The sequence below is a fragment of the Pavona decussata genome, unplaced genomic scaffold (genome assembly GCF_977016875.1).
Source record: "Pavona decussata unplaced genomic scaffold, jaPavDecu1.1 SCAFFOLD_24, whole genome shotgun sequence".
NCBI lineage: Eukaryota > Metazoa > Cnidaria > Anthozoa > Scleractinia > Agariciidae > Pavona > Pavona decussata.
In genome coordinates this window covers 716589-730143 of record NW_028145447.1, presented here as the reverse complement: position 1 = coordinate 730143, position 13555 = coordinate 716589, and the positions used below count along the sequence as shown (strand labels likewise).

Genomic DNA, 13555 nt, shown 5'->3' with positions numbered 1-13555 from the left:
TTACAATAATTGTGATTGGTCATAATTTATTAGCCAATCAAATATTGTGATAAAACGAAGTAGCAACTATTGCGTCACAACTGCCTAAAACGTGCGTGAGACAAGATGGAGGAATATGCAAGAGAACCTTGGTAATTTTATGTTTTTTTGGCTGTTAAAATGTTCCGTTTTTCAACTAAATACGATTTTGTTAAATTTAATGACTCCTCTCTGCCCATCTAAGTTTTTGACCCGTCTCATACTGTTTTTGGCTGACAATTCCGAGTTTTCAAACTGAAGTAAGTGTTCCCTGCCTAAACTGCTTATGTAATTTTTGTAGCCCTTACAGAATTGTCGATGATTGTGGTGGTGCCTTCGCGATGGGGGCAATCGGTGGAGGGATCTTTTCGTTTATGAAAGGATGGAGAAATTCGCCGTCTGTAAGTGAACTACTGGTGTTAAAGTTTCGTTGTTTTTACAGTCATTTGTAGCGGTGTAATGTGCATAAAGTAATCGATAATGCAAGTGCTGCTGTAACTATCCACTGAAACAACTTAAATATTGTCCGATCAGCTTCATGTATGGGGTCAGTTAAGCGTCTAGATGTTAAGATTTGTTCGTCCTCATCTTGGGAGCAAAGGGATGTTCCATCATATCTAATGACGTTCCAAGATGAAGTTCCTATAAATTGAATTCCAATTTAATTAGATTGAGGCCGACAAACACATTGCTGTCCCCACTGGTACACCATGGGACAGTATAATGATGTTTCAGGGTGTGTTCATTCCTCTTGAGAACAACAAATGCAGGGGTCAACAGGCATGGTGTAATTTGCGAGTCAGGCAAGCCCTCCCAAAACCACCCCTCCCCTTCCCCCCACCATCTTTACCACTTGTGACACCATGTATAAATCAGTTGATAAAGAGTAAACTCAACAGAACTTTATTCTGAGAACTAAGCACTCGGCTACACGGCCATGTTGTTGAAACGAACACACGACAAGAGCACATGGTTGAACTTAATGCTGATTGGCTGATCTAGACAATGGACATCTCGTCACACCACTCACTCTAGACTGTAGTAATATTACACAGCAAAGTATTATTATACTTAATCTTTTCAGAACTCCCACAGAGCTATGCTAACAGTATTGTTCATGCCATACATTAAAAAACCATATTCCAGAAGATATTTTGATAGCATGTTTGTATGGATTTATATCAGCCTAGGTCCTAATTGGACTTGCTTTTTATTAGCTAGCCTGATTTTGGTATGTCCAGGCAGTGAGTTACGCTAGTAGGGTAAGAGACAAGGCCTGATTTTTGAGCTCATAGGAAAAGGTGTAAACTGTAAATCATCTTACAGTACATGTACTGTGTGATGCTGCATCTTACATCTGTTTTGTTTCAATGCAAGGAACATAACACAAATCACCCTCAGTCATTTAGTTTCAACTGGAAATTGTTCAATACCATCAATCCGTGCTGGCCAGTAAGGATATCCTCTTACTTTTGCGAAAACCAAATCGCCTTCACGATTTAGTATTGGCAAAAGTAAGAGGATATCCTTTATGTGTGTGATAAGTAGTGGCATTCATTGCACATCTTGTTAAAATTATAGATGAGTAGTCGTTACAAGAGGTTCGACTCTGATAAACGCTGGCTTTTCTGCAGGGTTCAAGATTTTATGGAAGCATAGCAGCAGTTAAAACAAGAGCACCTGTACTTGGAGGTCAGTGATCTTGTTTTTGTTTTTTCTATTTACATTGTAGCTTGAAAGTTGAAGCTCAGAATTTTTGTGTTGTTGAGAGGCACAGAAATAACCTTAGTGAATTTCAGGGCAAGTTCATGTTGTTCAGCCACACAAGACGCTACTCCAGCCAGTGTGACCGTCCACTAGGGCACACATCCTGTGGACGACCCTGACTGACAGAGGTCTATAACCATTTCTAGTTAACAAATGCCTTTTTTTTAACTTTGAGTGAACTCCTTTGACTGATAAAATGTTCTGATCTTTCCAGACAAAAGATTTTTGGATGCGTCCATGACTTAGCCATTTAGCTTTGTTTCTGATGTATGTTGCTCATTGCAGGTAATTTTGCTGTGTGGGGAGGATTATTTTCCACGTTTGACTGCTGTTTGATGGGTATACGAGGCAAGGAAGATCCTTGGAATTCAATAGGAAGCGGTGCAATCACAGGAGCTGTGCTGGCTGCAAGAGGTAACACGCACAAACTTTGAGTGTCTAGACTTCAAAGAAGTATTCACAGACAGGAATCTCTTTTGTAGCTGGTAGCAGCTGTTTTGAAATGGTAACTACAGCAAAGATAGCTGGCTGCATGTACTTGGAGTATGAAAATGACAAAAAGACCAACAAATTGAAGACTTTCTTTTGTTTACATCTGGCCAAGTTACCTATAGGGCCAGCTTCTCAAAAGCTTGATGGTAGCCCTGATTGTTACAACAAAATGGTAAAATAATCGAGGGCACCTACAACTGGATTTATATGGTATTGTTGCATGTGTTGATAAAGCAAACATTCATATATAATGTAGCACTAGACGTTTTTACTGTTCTTGTCTACAAGGCAATAGTAACTGTGGGTATATATCCTTGGGATGTATTAAAATGTTGAAGATGCATTTTAACATGTTTTACGCAAGATAAAAATGCATATTTTCTTGGATTAATTCTGGGCATGCCTTCTCTTCTTGCAATTAATCTGATGACACCAATTAAACTATTACTGGTTCATGTTGTTTGTAGGGGGACCTTCCGCAGCGGTTAGATCAGCAGCAGTTGGAGCGATCCTGTTAGCATTAATCGAAGGAATAGGAATCTGTATCACAAGAATGACTGCAGATCAGTTCAAACCAGGTTTGACATTAACAGTAATACTTTTGATAATATACATGTACCATACAATATTCTGTTGTCACTCGATGGTTTTCCAGGCTTTGATTCTGTTGTTTGTTGTCCTCTAGTTATGCCGCAACCACCAGACCCTGCACAGCTTCCGCCCAAACCATTCAACCCAACTCCGCAAGCAACACAAGGATCAGAGTTCGACTATCAACCACAGTATCAATGACGTTAACGTCGCTATAATAAATTTGGACACTTTAATTGTCAAGTGCATTTTATTAATGACATTTCACAAAAGAAATGCTACAAGACAGTCTTTCAGCTTGCTTCTGAAGGAAAATTTTGAATGACAGAGTATTTGGTTAACAGTGACAGTGAATATACAGGCTTTTTCAGCTGGAGTTCCATATTCCATGGGGCACAAGAATCTTGCCTTGGTACACCTGATGGTTCGCAGCCTTGGCTCTTAACATCTGTAGTGAGTTTTGGATTCCAAGGAAGTTTTCTTCTGCGACAACCTTACAAGGTGTGCCGGCTAGACATTACATCTTGCGAAAGACTTCTATTTGGGGAAATTCATGTTCACAGTGGTTAAGTTATTTGGAGGGTCACAGAACGTTGTTGAAAGCTAATTCAAAACTGATGTACAGTTGTACATAAGAAGCATCATTTTTATGATTGACGTCCGACAGTTTGTCATTGATTGTACTCTATTGTACATTTTAGACGTACAAGTTGCTTTGGTTAATGGAGATTCTCAGATATATTTAATTTTGTGATGTTTGTCGACAAGTTTATAGCAGATTTAGGGTGTTGTTTTTCAAACAGTTTGAAGAATTCTAATGAATGAATATACTGAGAAACTTATTATGGTAATAAAGAATACCTGTTTACCCAGTGGTGGGGAGGGGGAGGTGCCCCCTCTGCACCTTTCTCCCACCCCTCCCCACCCATGATACAAACACACTCTTTTTGTACAGCCAAATTGTTATCTTCCAAACACCAAAAGATATGTATGTCCAAACAACTGCAAGTGTTGCTTTCTTTCCAAAGAATACTGATTTCTTTCCAGATATTTTTAAATTCTGATAGCGATTTGTAAAAAGATCCAATACAGAAGAGCCCTACATTATAACTATCCTTATATTGACCAAGTACGGAGACTACAGATCATATCACACCAACCTTGTATTTTGGACATTACCGTCTGGTGCTGGTAACAGTATTCTGGCTCAACTCTACAGATTTTCTTTTTGTGGAAAGTTAATTTAGCTGTTATTTTAGTTAATTTAGTTGATTTATTTAGACATCTATTAAGGAATTTATATTAATAGTAAAGAATATAAAAATAACAAAAACCTGTTGTAAAAGTGTATGATTAATAATATTTACCATGTCTACAGTAACAATGTTAAACTTTCTACTCTATAACCTACCAAACCCTTTGAAATCTACTACTATACTACTGATTTGATTAAAAACTACATTGAAATAATCTGCATTTTTAATGCTATCTTTAAAACTATCTTGTTCTTATTACAACTTTTCCTGTTGATTTCCTCTCCATTACAAATTTGAAAGCTTCATTTGCCTGAAAACAAAACAAGAGAAGCAAATGAAATGTTACAATTTAAACTACTGAAAGTTGCAATCAGTATCTTCAACTGCAGATCTTGATAATTATGGTGATCATTACATTGAACATCACGGTTTGTCAACATAGTGTCATTAATCAGTTGGTCACTTGATGAGTAAAATATAATAGGGAGCTTAAGCAACGATGACGGCGATGACAACGCCGCAAAACTAGGTTTAATGAGCAAAACAATCACTCTGCACGTGTTTTACATTTTGGTACATTTCTTCGCTGTCCTATGCAAAACAACAACATGAAATGACCAAATTCTAGGTTTTTTGGAGAACGCGAGCACACGACGGTGAATTTTTTATTTTGTTTCTTAACTTGTACACCACTCCTACCAATTTGGTTCCTGGATAGTTCGCCATTTCTGTAGAAGTTGAGCGAGTTGAAATAATCAAGAAGTAGCACAAAATAATGAAATAAAGTTATATTTTAAGGTGACGTTTTTGTTGTTGTTGCCATCGTTGCTGCTTGAGCTCCTTAATGACTTTGAGAACACACTTGCCACTACATACCTGATTTAGCTCAAACTCTCCAGAAATGTGAGGTCCTTTTAGCTTTCCTTGCTCCAGTAGTTCTAGCGATTTATCCACCGATTCTTTAAGCAACAAAGGGTTGTGCTTTGCGTGTGCACCCTGAAAGCAGAGCCACAAAAAGGTTAATAAAAAACTTAAAATACTGTCTACAGGAATCTGGTTAAGACAAGTGAAAATTTTTGACTGAAAGCTCAAGCTGCTCAAATATTCATGAATAACATTTACCAATCTTTTTTACTAAAATTATTATCATGTACCTTCTTTCAATGGATCAAAGGCCTTTTAATATTATTTGAAGTGTTCTGTGTATAACCACTCCAGCCTATAGATTAGTATTTTTCCTATTGCATTTTATTGTTTTAGCTCAGATTCACCGGATTTTTTCCTTCGGGAAATGTTGCCCCAATGTTTTATCCACTGCTTTACATTTCATTTGCAATGAAAACCTATGATTTTATGAGCAAGATAAACACATCACAAAGTAGTGGTTAAAACACTGGGGCAAGGTTTTCTGTTCCCTGCTAGCAGAGGTCTCTTTTCTGTTGTATTCGCTGAACTGACAGGCGCAAGGAAAAGAGACCTTTGCCCTGGGTCGAAACGGACTGTGTTGAACATGCGCCATGGTTACCTGGTGACCGAACAGTCATGGGATGCCATGTTACTATGCGGGCTCACTAAATGACAGCAGAGTAATGTAAACGACTGCCCGAGAGACAGTAGGCTCAAATAAGGTCAGCAAACAATACAGGGAGGATGTGTTTTGTAAGCGTCGTCCACAACTACGGACAGCGGTTGAATTGAAGTCCATTTCTACCCAGGGCAGAAGTCTCTTTTCCTTGCGCCAGTCAGTTCAGCGAATACAACTGAAAAGAGGCATCTGTTATCAGGGAATGTTTTCTGAAGACATTGAACAACAAAAAGAAATCTAAAAAGTACTAGGCCCTTCATTACATAGGCAAACAAATAGTTACATTCATATTCAAAAGATAAAAGTTATGAATACTTACCCAAAACAGACCAGCTGTGGAGAGAGAAAAGATAAATTTGGGATGTAAAACTCCACTGAATTATGACAAAAATCAAAACCTCTGAAACTCCATGTAAATCTTGACCTACCTGCAGAGCAGTTTTTTACTAACAGAATATTTGCTGGGATCTGCCAAAAAAATGTGAAATTATATAACTTCAAACAGGTTTTCAAGATCATTTTTTAAAGTGATTTGCTAATACTGCAGTCGAACCTCTTTATTACGGACACTAAGGGGACAGGGATAAGTGTCCGCATTATAGAGGTGTCCGTTTTAGAGAGGTAGGCTTTATATGGATTTCGGTCTCTCAGGGACCAAGTGAACTGTCCATGTTAGAGAGGTGTCCGTAAGGAGAGGTTCCACTGTAAATGTAATGGCCAGCAGCCATCAACACCTTGGGGCGAGTACAACCCAGTCGACGTGATAATAATAGATAGAAAGATTGTGCTGCATGTATGAAATTCCATTGTGTTGCTGTAAATTCATATTCAGCAATGAGTGAGTTAACAAAAATTAATTTTGTTTAAATTATCTAGCCAGGTAGGGACCATCCCTTGACCAACCATCCTACGCAATGTGATATTTAAGTTACCAGTACATGTTAAATCTTAATACCTGTGGTATCTCTCCTGAAGCAAACCCAACTGGCAAAATAACTCCACCCCAAGCAATACTACGGGAAAAAAAACAGGAAAAGATACATGATACATAAAGCTCAGTTCCTAAACAAAAATATAACTTAATTACAGTCATACTCTGAAGAAAGATGTACATGTATTGCCATGTTTAAGGATGATACCCTCTAACACAGAAGAATTTTTGCGCAGTTTATGACTATGTGGGAAAATCTTGGCAAGGGTAATAAATTGGAATCCTGTGGTGGGCTAGCATCCCATAGTCGCTGAACATGCTGTGTATCCTGTGAAAGAATAGACAGTACATCCTACTTGCTGAACATACTGTGTATCCTGTGATGCACCAACATCCCATCAAGTGGGCAGTAGTAATACTCCTTGTTGTTTCATGACACAGAAACTTAATTACTTAACTTACCGGTAATTTCCAGCTATGTGGTGAACCTGTGGCTATATCAATCAATTCCACAAAAGCAATTCTACCTGCAGAAGTCTTTAATAGCATAAAATTATCACTGAGTATGCTGTACTTAAAGAGGACCATGTCACCTTTTCAAAGATTCTGTAAAAACCTTTCCGCCAACAGCTTCCATTACTACATTCGCTCCTTTTCCTCCTGTGAATTCTTTGACCTGAAACAGCATCAAATGTTATTTATTATAAATATCTGACAACCAGTGCAAATTATTAAATTCCATATGGTATAAATTTATTCTTCAAAAACTCATTACTAAATTCATAAGCCCATTGACCTATCAAATGATTAAACACTCCTCATTAGAATGTGGTGCTTTTCTTGTATGCTAATTAAGCATAATTATTATAAAGTCAACTCTATTGGCACACGAATGCTTTTCCAGGAATGTTTTTGAAGCCATTCAAAAAACTTGCAGCATGTGTTTTATCGGGTCTAAAACCACTTGGCTGCGCCTCATGGTTTTAAACCCAGTAAAACACTACGTAAAACATTAATTTTACACAAATTTGCATATAAATACCAGGGGGGGGTACTTGGGGCCAGTTTTGCTGGGTATGTGCCACTGGCCTCTCAGAGCCCCTGTCCCATTATAGTCTATTTTGTGGCCAGTTACAGACCCCATCTTAGTCACTTTTGGGGAAAAATGTAATTTTCGCGATCCCAACTAAGTCACTTTCTATTTATGCATCTACTTTCAAGAATGGAATGTAATGCTAGGTGATTGTTACATTTAATAAACAACAACTTTTTATGAACTTTTTAACCAAGACCATTTTGAATCCCTACTTAATAGAATTTTCTTACCCCAAACATCTGAAAATGTGCGACCCCATTCTAGTAACTCTATTGAAAATGCAACCCCATTCTAGTCAATCCAGTCGTGAAAATGTGACCCTATCCAGCGGCACATCCCCATTAGCCTCTTATAAGGAAGTACCCCCCCCCCCCCCCCGGATAAATACACAAAATGCATATTTTAGCATATATTTGTACATAAATTTATGTGACCAATAGCAGGCCCACAGAATAATCACACTGACCCTGTCTTTAATACTCTCACTACTGTAGTCGATGGTGGCAGAGGCTCCCATATCTCTAACAATGCCTACTTTGTCCTTACTGGCAGCTCCAATAACCTGAAGAAAAAGTCAAAGTTGCTGTGATTAAAGCCATAAAAATATATACTGCCCTACAAAAGGGTACAAGTTTGACCCACATGTCAGAGTTAATTGAAGGGGTAATTGAGGGGGTTCGGATAAGGACGATAAACCGTAGGCCCCGTCTCACAACCCTTGTTTGTAAATAACTCTGTGGGACGTTAAAGAACCCACTCACTGTTCGCAAAGAGTAGGGGACGTAGTTCCCGGTGATGTGGTCTGGTCTTTATGTGTATACTCTCATGGTTGGGTGGGTAAATGCTCGGAGATATTAGCTGCATTAAGCTACTCTGTAAATCCGAGGGTAAATAAAGATATGATGATGATGATGATGATGATGAAGATGGAATATGTAAGGCCCTAAGTAACTTTTAATGTATAGCCAAATTCTCCTTTTGTTTGACAACTGAATACAAGGTAATTTGGAAGGAGAATTTAGCAATGTATCAGTCAAGTCACTTATTATAAGGTTTTTTTCCAGGCACCCCTTCAATTAACAGGGTATTCCTGTTAGATGTCAGAGCAGATACATTGTATATAGCAGTGATCAAGGGGAGATAGTCAATGAGAATTAGGGAAGGGAGACAAGGGTTAGGTTAGGTTAGGTTAGGTTATGGTTGATGATGACCCCCCACTACCCCCCCCCCCCCCCAACAAACAGGATCCCAATTTTTAACTTAGGTTGACAACTGACTTCCATTTTTGGTGTAAACTAGGTTGAGAAGATATTTTACCTACTAGATAAATAATACAGATCACAAAATAATTCAATCAAGGCCGACACAGAACATGTTTGACCTAAAACCAGAGTAGTCCACCTGCAATATAAATATGGATAATTTTTAAGCCACTATCAGCCACTTATCAATAAACAACAACAAACCTTTGCTCCAAGTGCATTTGCTGCGATATCAACTGTGGCCAAGCCGAGGGCACCAGCAGCGGCTGTCACCAATACTGTCTGGCTGAAAACCAATAAATAATTAAGAAAATTAAAATACTTTTATCTGACATTGCAACTATTGTAAGTTGTGCTGGCATTTGAGCCCATTCAACTACAGCAATACCGATTTTTCATATCTCCTAGGGAAACTGCATTTGGTTTGAATCAGGGGGGGGGGGGGGGGGAATTTGACCATAGCAACTCCAAAAGAAGCAACTTTTGGTTCAAAGAATCAGGAGTCTTGAAAACTTGATGGTTTGAATGAATTATAAAAGCTTCTACTGTAGTTTACATGAAAGCCCAATAATTCAATCATTATTATGCTTTACCCAGGCTGTGTGTTGGCCTTGTTAATGAGTCCCACATAAGCTGTACCATACGATACTGTAAGAGCAGCAGCCTGACTAAAGCTAACGCTGGGCGGAATCTTCCACAGACCCTGTAAACAACAATATTTAATAATCACTGCCAACGGTAATCTCAGCCAAAATTTAATGTCATTTCCAATTAATTAACCTTCCACTGGCCAAGGAAACAAGGTTACCAGTAGGTCAAGATCTAGGTACAGTAAGTTTGATTAAAAACAAAACAAACTATCAAACGGAACCAAAAGCTTGTATTTCAATATAAATTTTGATCCTGAAAACGAAACCTTTTTGTTTGATACAATATGACAGGATCAAGGAACCATTTTTTATCTAACAAAACAAACTATGTCTTACACTTTGTTCCACCACACATTCTTCAGAAAATCCACCTAGCATTGTGATTCCAAATACCCTGTCGCCCTGGCAATCAATCAACAAAATAATAGTTTAAAATTAAGTAAATAGAATTTTAATCAAATCTCTCGTGTTCTGCTATAGTCTAACATACAGTAGTAATATAACGTGTTGTTACATAAAACATCCTCACCCCTCTCACAAAAGGTTTTTCTTTGAGTTTGGCCCACCTCACCCAACTGAAAATTCCAAAACCTGTTACCTTTGCAGCAAAAATAATAATCAAACAGTATGGGGAGGGGTGGATGAAAATATTCATATTGATATTGACACTACATAGGTTAGTTACAGTATTACATTTCTCTTTGTTTTCTCCTCTTCTTGGAGAACTAGTGTAGGGAAAGCACCCCACAGGCAGACCACAGCTGCGCTACAAAGATGTCTACAAAAGGGATCTGAAGGCCTTGGAAATTGACCTCAACAGATGGGAAACCTTGGCCTCTGATCACTCGACTTAGAGGCAGACTGTGTAAACTGAGGCAAAGAGACAAAAAAGGAAGGTCCGAAGTCAGGGAGACCGATCAGTGACACACTAGTCATCTGCTCCCAGTGTGGATTAGAGACTGCCACTCTCGAATCGGCCTCTCCAGCCACACCAGACGCTGTTCCTGAACCACCTGGTTCAAAGCACAACACCATAATCTTCCGAGACTGAAGGGGTGCCAATCATTCAATCATACACACGTTTGTCCAAGTCTTACAAATGCTCGCAATCTTCTGAACAATTCAGAAGATCACAAGAGTCAAACACATTTAATAATTACATGTAACTATATTTTTGTAATGCCATTGAAGGCCGCAACATACAGCTATTTAAATTATAGGGAAAGGCCAAACAATTTAATGGCTTGCTCTTGGTTTCTATCATAAACTTTGATCTTCACCCATCACAAACTAACAGCTGATAGAAACTACAAGCTTGCCCTCATAATGCTAATAACTTGTGTAACTGTGCAACTATCTACTATATTGAAGTATGCACCTTGGAAAGCAGCTTGACCCCCTCTCCAGTTTCAATCACTTCTCCAGCAATTTCACTTCCTGTTTACAAAAAGGGTTACATGAAGAGAGATATGTTATAGTGATCTCAAACAGCAGTAGCTTCAAGTTTTGGGCAACAAACCTGCACCCAAGATTAAGGTGTGGCCAATAGTAAATTTGAGACTCAGAGATACTGCTAAAATTTAATCCACTTCTGCAAATCAATCCAAATTTCATTCCCAAACAAACACCTCTTGAAAAGAATGAATGTTGAACCCCTTCTCAGGGAAAGTAACCTCTTGAAAATCCCATCCTATCCCCACTGTTCTCTTTCCCTCCCCTCCCCCAATAAGACCAGGGTGCATTCCGCGTTAACGTCACGCCGAGGGTACGCCAAGGACGTCTTAATTCCTCGCCAAGCCGCCTGGTAATACTAGTCTATACTGGTAAATTGGGGCTTAAGTAAACTCATTCCCAGACCCTTTGCAGTTTGGGTCCCATCTTCAGTATCTTGATCAATGTGACCAGCGGAATTACTTTCCAGGATGGCGCCTTGGTTGGCAGGCCAGCGATTTTGTGCGGGAGATTAGCATGGCAAAATCGCGATCTATAGCCTGGTCACTTGGGTAAATCATGTCATGCAGGTAACTGAATCACTTTGGCACCGACATGTTTGGGGTCTGTTCAAGTAAATTTATTTTTTAGCTATTTTGAGGATTGTACTGCTTACTACAGTCTATGCAGGCAGGCTTATGCAAAAGCCTTTATACAATATTCCTATAGTTTTCGCCACAAGATATACACCAGCTGTACGCCAACGACTTCGATCGTACGCCAGTATGCCGAGCGCTCTTCAAACCCATGCCGAAGATCTTCGGCGTATCCTACATGAAATGCTGCCTGGCAATAAGAAGACTCCAGGTTAAGCAAAAAAAGTGGGGCAGAGGAAAATTCTTTCACCTGGTATAAATGGTAGTGGTGGTTTTTCTTGGTATTTTCCAAGACACATCAGTATGTCAGCAAAGTTTATGCCGCAGCTATGAACAGCAATTCTAACCTGGAAACAAATATGAAGAAACGAAGACCAAAATGCAGCTTGTAGTTGTAAAACCACTCATTATAGTCCAAACTGCAAGTTATAGGTTAAAGATTAATCTGAAAACTCAGCATACATGTGAAGAAGGGCTCGGATCTCAGGTTTGGTCCAATTGACAGATGAATCTAGGGAGTTTCCTTATGTTTGGCAAAATAGAATCACTTAAAAAATACAGTGCTTGTCATGCCTCAAGAAAGAATGAATTTAAAAAATTCATTCCCGTTTGTTTTGGGAGTAATTACCATATCTGTTTGGAGGGAAACGGAGTACAAAACCAGGAAACTGCCAGGGGAGGGGAGGGGTGGGGTGGGGGTGGGGAGTTGCACCTGCAACATTATAACATTGCTTAAAGAGCTTAAACCATTTTGCTGCTGTGGAAACAGACATACAGAGCTGTGAACTACGCTCAAATACAGGCTTTATCTCCCTATATAATGAAACTAGCTATCTACTTGCACCCAGCTCTTAAACAATGGCACCCATTCAATCCTAACCTGAGAAGCTTTGAGTTTCTCTGTTGCAGGAACTTCCTCTACCACCAGTGGTTTCCCCAGCTCTTTGCACAGCACAGCACGATACATTCTTGGTTTGCCTACGAAGGAATTAGGAGCAAGAAATTCGCGGCTTCTTGCAGAAACTGTTCCTGCAAATGGACGCAGAAGTCTTTCTGGAACTGTTCGAAACGCCGCCATGTTGGTTTAAAGTTTATCGTTCCCAGTCTTTCACTGTTTTCTTCTTTGGGAAGGAGAAGGGAGGGGAGGAGAGCAGAGGACAGGAGAGCCTGTTATTTGGAGATTCATGTGGGGAATTCTTTTCAAATCGTAAATGACTTTCCCCACACGAGACAATATTGCAAGGTGATCCCTTTCTAGCGACAAGAATGTGAACATAGAGTCGGACAACTACAATATTCACACTTCAGTCAACTCTTGCCTTGCAGACACCTCGCCAGATTGCGGACACCCGATAATACGGACAGCAGCTAAATCCCCGGCAAAAATAAATTACAGACGTCTGAATGAAATAAATTCCTGCTATTACGGACTCTCGCTATTAAGGACACTAACTCGAGGTCCCGAGGGTGTCCGCAATAAAGGGGGTTGACTGTACTGACCACACCAGCGGAAAATCCCCATTCCAGAAACTGTGAGAAGTCTGGTACGAGGAAGGGATTGTGGCCCGTTTCCCGTTTGGGTAGACCAACGGGTATCGCGCCTTTCGAATGATTGCATTTTTCAGCATGTGGCTCGTGTTTAATAGTTTCTATACAACTCACAGCCGAGGTATGTACCAATTCATCCCCGCAATGTCCGTCTATATACTGAACGATCCTACAATCTGGGCATTTTTGAGCATTTTAGTGACTTTTTGCGAGTATCCCGTGCATTGTAGTCGGAAAAACTGGAGTATTAAGTTAGCCTGCCGAACAGGCGT

The 13555-nt window shown here is 39.5% G+C and overlaps 2 protein-coding genes across 2 annotated transcripts; one reads left to right on the top strand and one right to left on the bottom strand.

Moving 5' to 3' along the window:
* The first annotated feature begins 23 nt into the window (after positions 1 to 23).
* LOC146485885 (mitochondrial import inner membrane translocase subunit Tim17-B-like) lies at positions 24 to 3797 on the top strand. The gene is made up of 6 exons (XM_085102825.1): positions 24 to 131; positions 320 to 419; positions 1653 to 1710; positions 2071 to 2199; positions 2745 to 2855; positions 2963 to 3797. The coding sequence occupies exons 1-6, from the start codon at positions 106 to 108 to the stop codon at positions 3067 to 3069; spliced, it is 531 nt and encodes a 176-aa protein (XP_084958951.1). The 5' UTR covers positions 24 to 105; the 3' UTR covers positions 3070 to 3797.
* A 291-nt stretch (positions 3798 to 4088) lies between these two features.
* Positions 4089 to 12855, bottom strand: LOC146485884 (protein Cryzl2-like). The gene is made up of 13 exons (XM_085102824.1): positions 12616 to 12855; positions 11986 to 12082; positions 11027 to 11085; positions 9985 to 10050; positions 9592 to 9701; positions 9203 to 9284; positions 8203 to 8298; positions 7234 to 7316; positions 6665 to 6722; positions 6138 to 6177; positions 6029 to 6042; positions 5001 to 5120; positions 4089 to 4434 (listed from the first exon to the last, which is right to left on the bottom strand). The coding sequence occupies exons 1-13, from the start codon at positions 12811 to 12813 to the stop codon at positions 4366 to 4368; spliced, it is 1092 nt and encodes a 363-aa protein (XP_084958950.1). The 5' UTR covers positions 12814 to 12855; the 3' UTR covers positions 4089 to 4365.
* Positions 12856 to 13555: the final 700 nt, after the last annotated feature.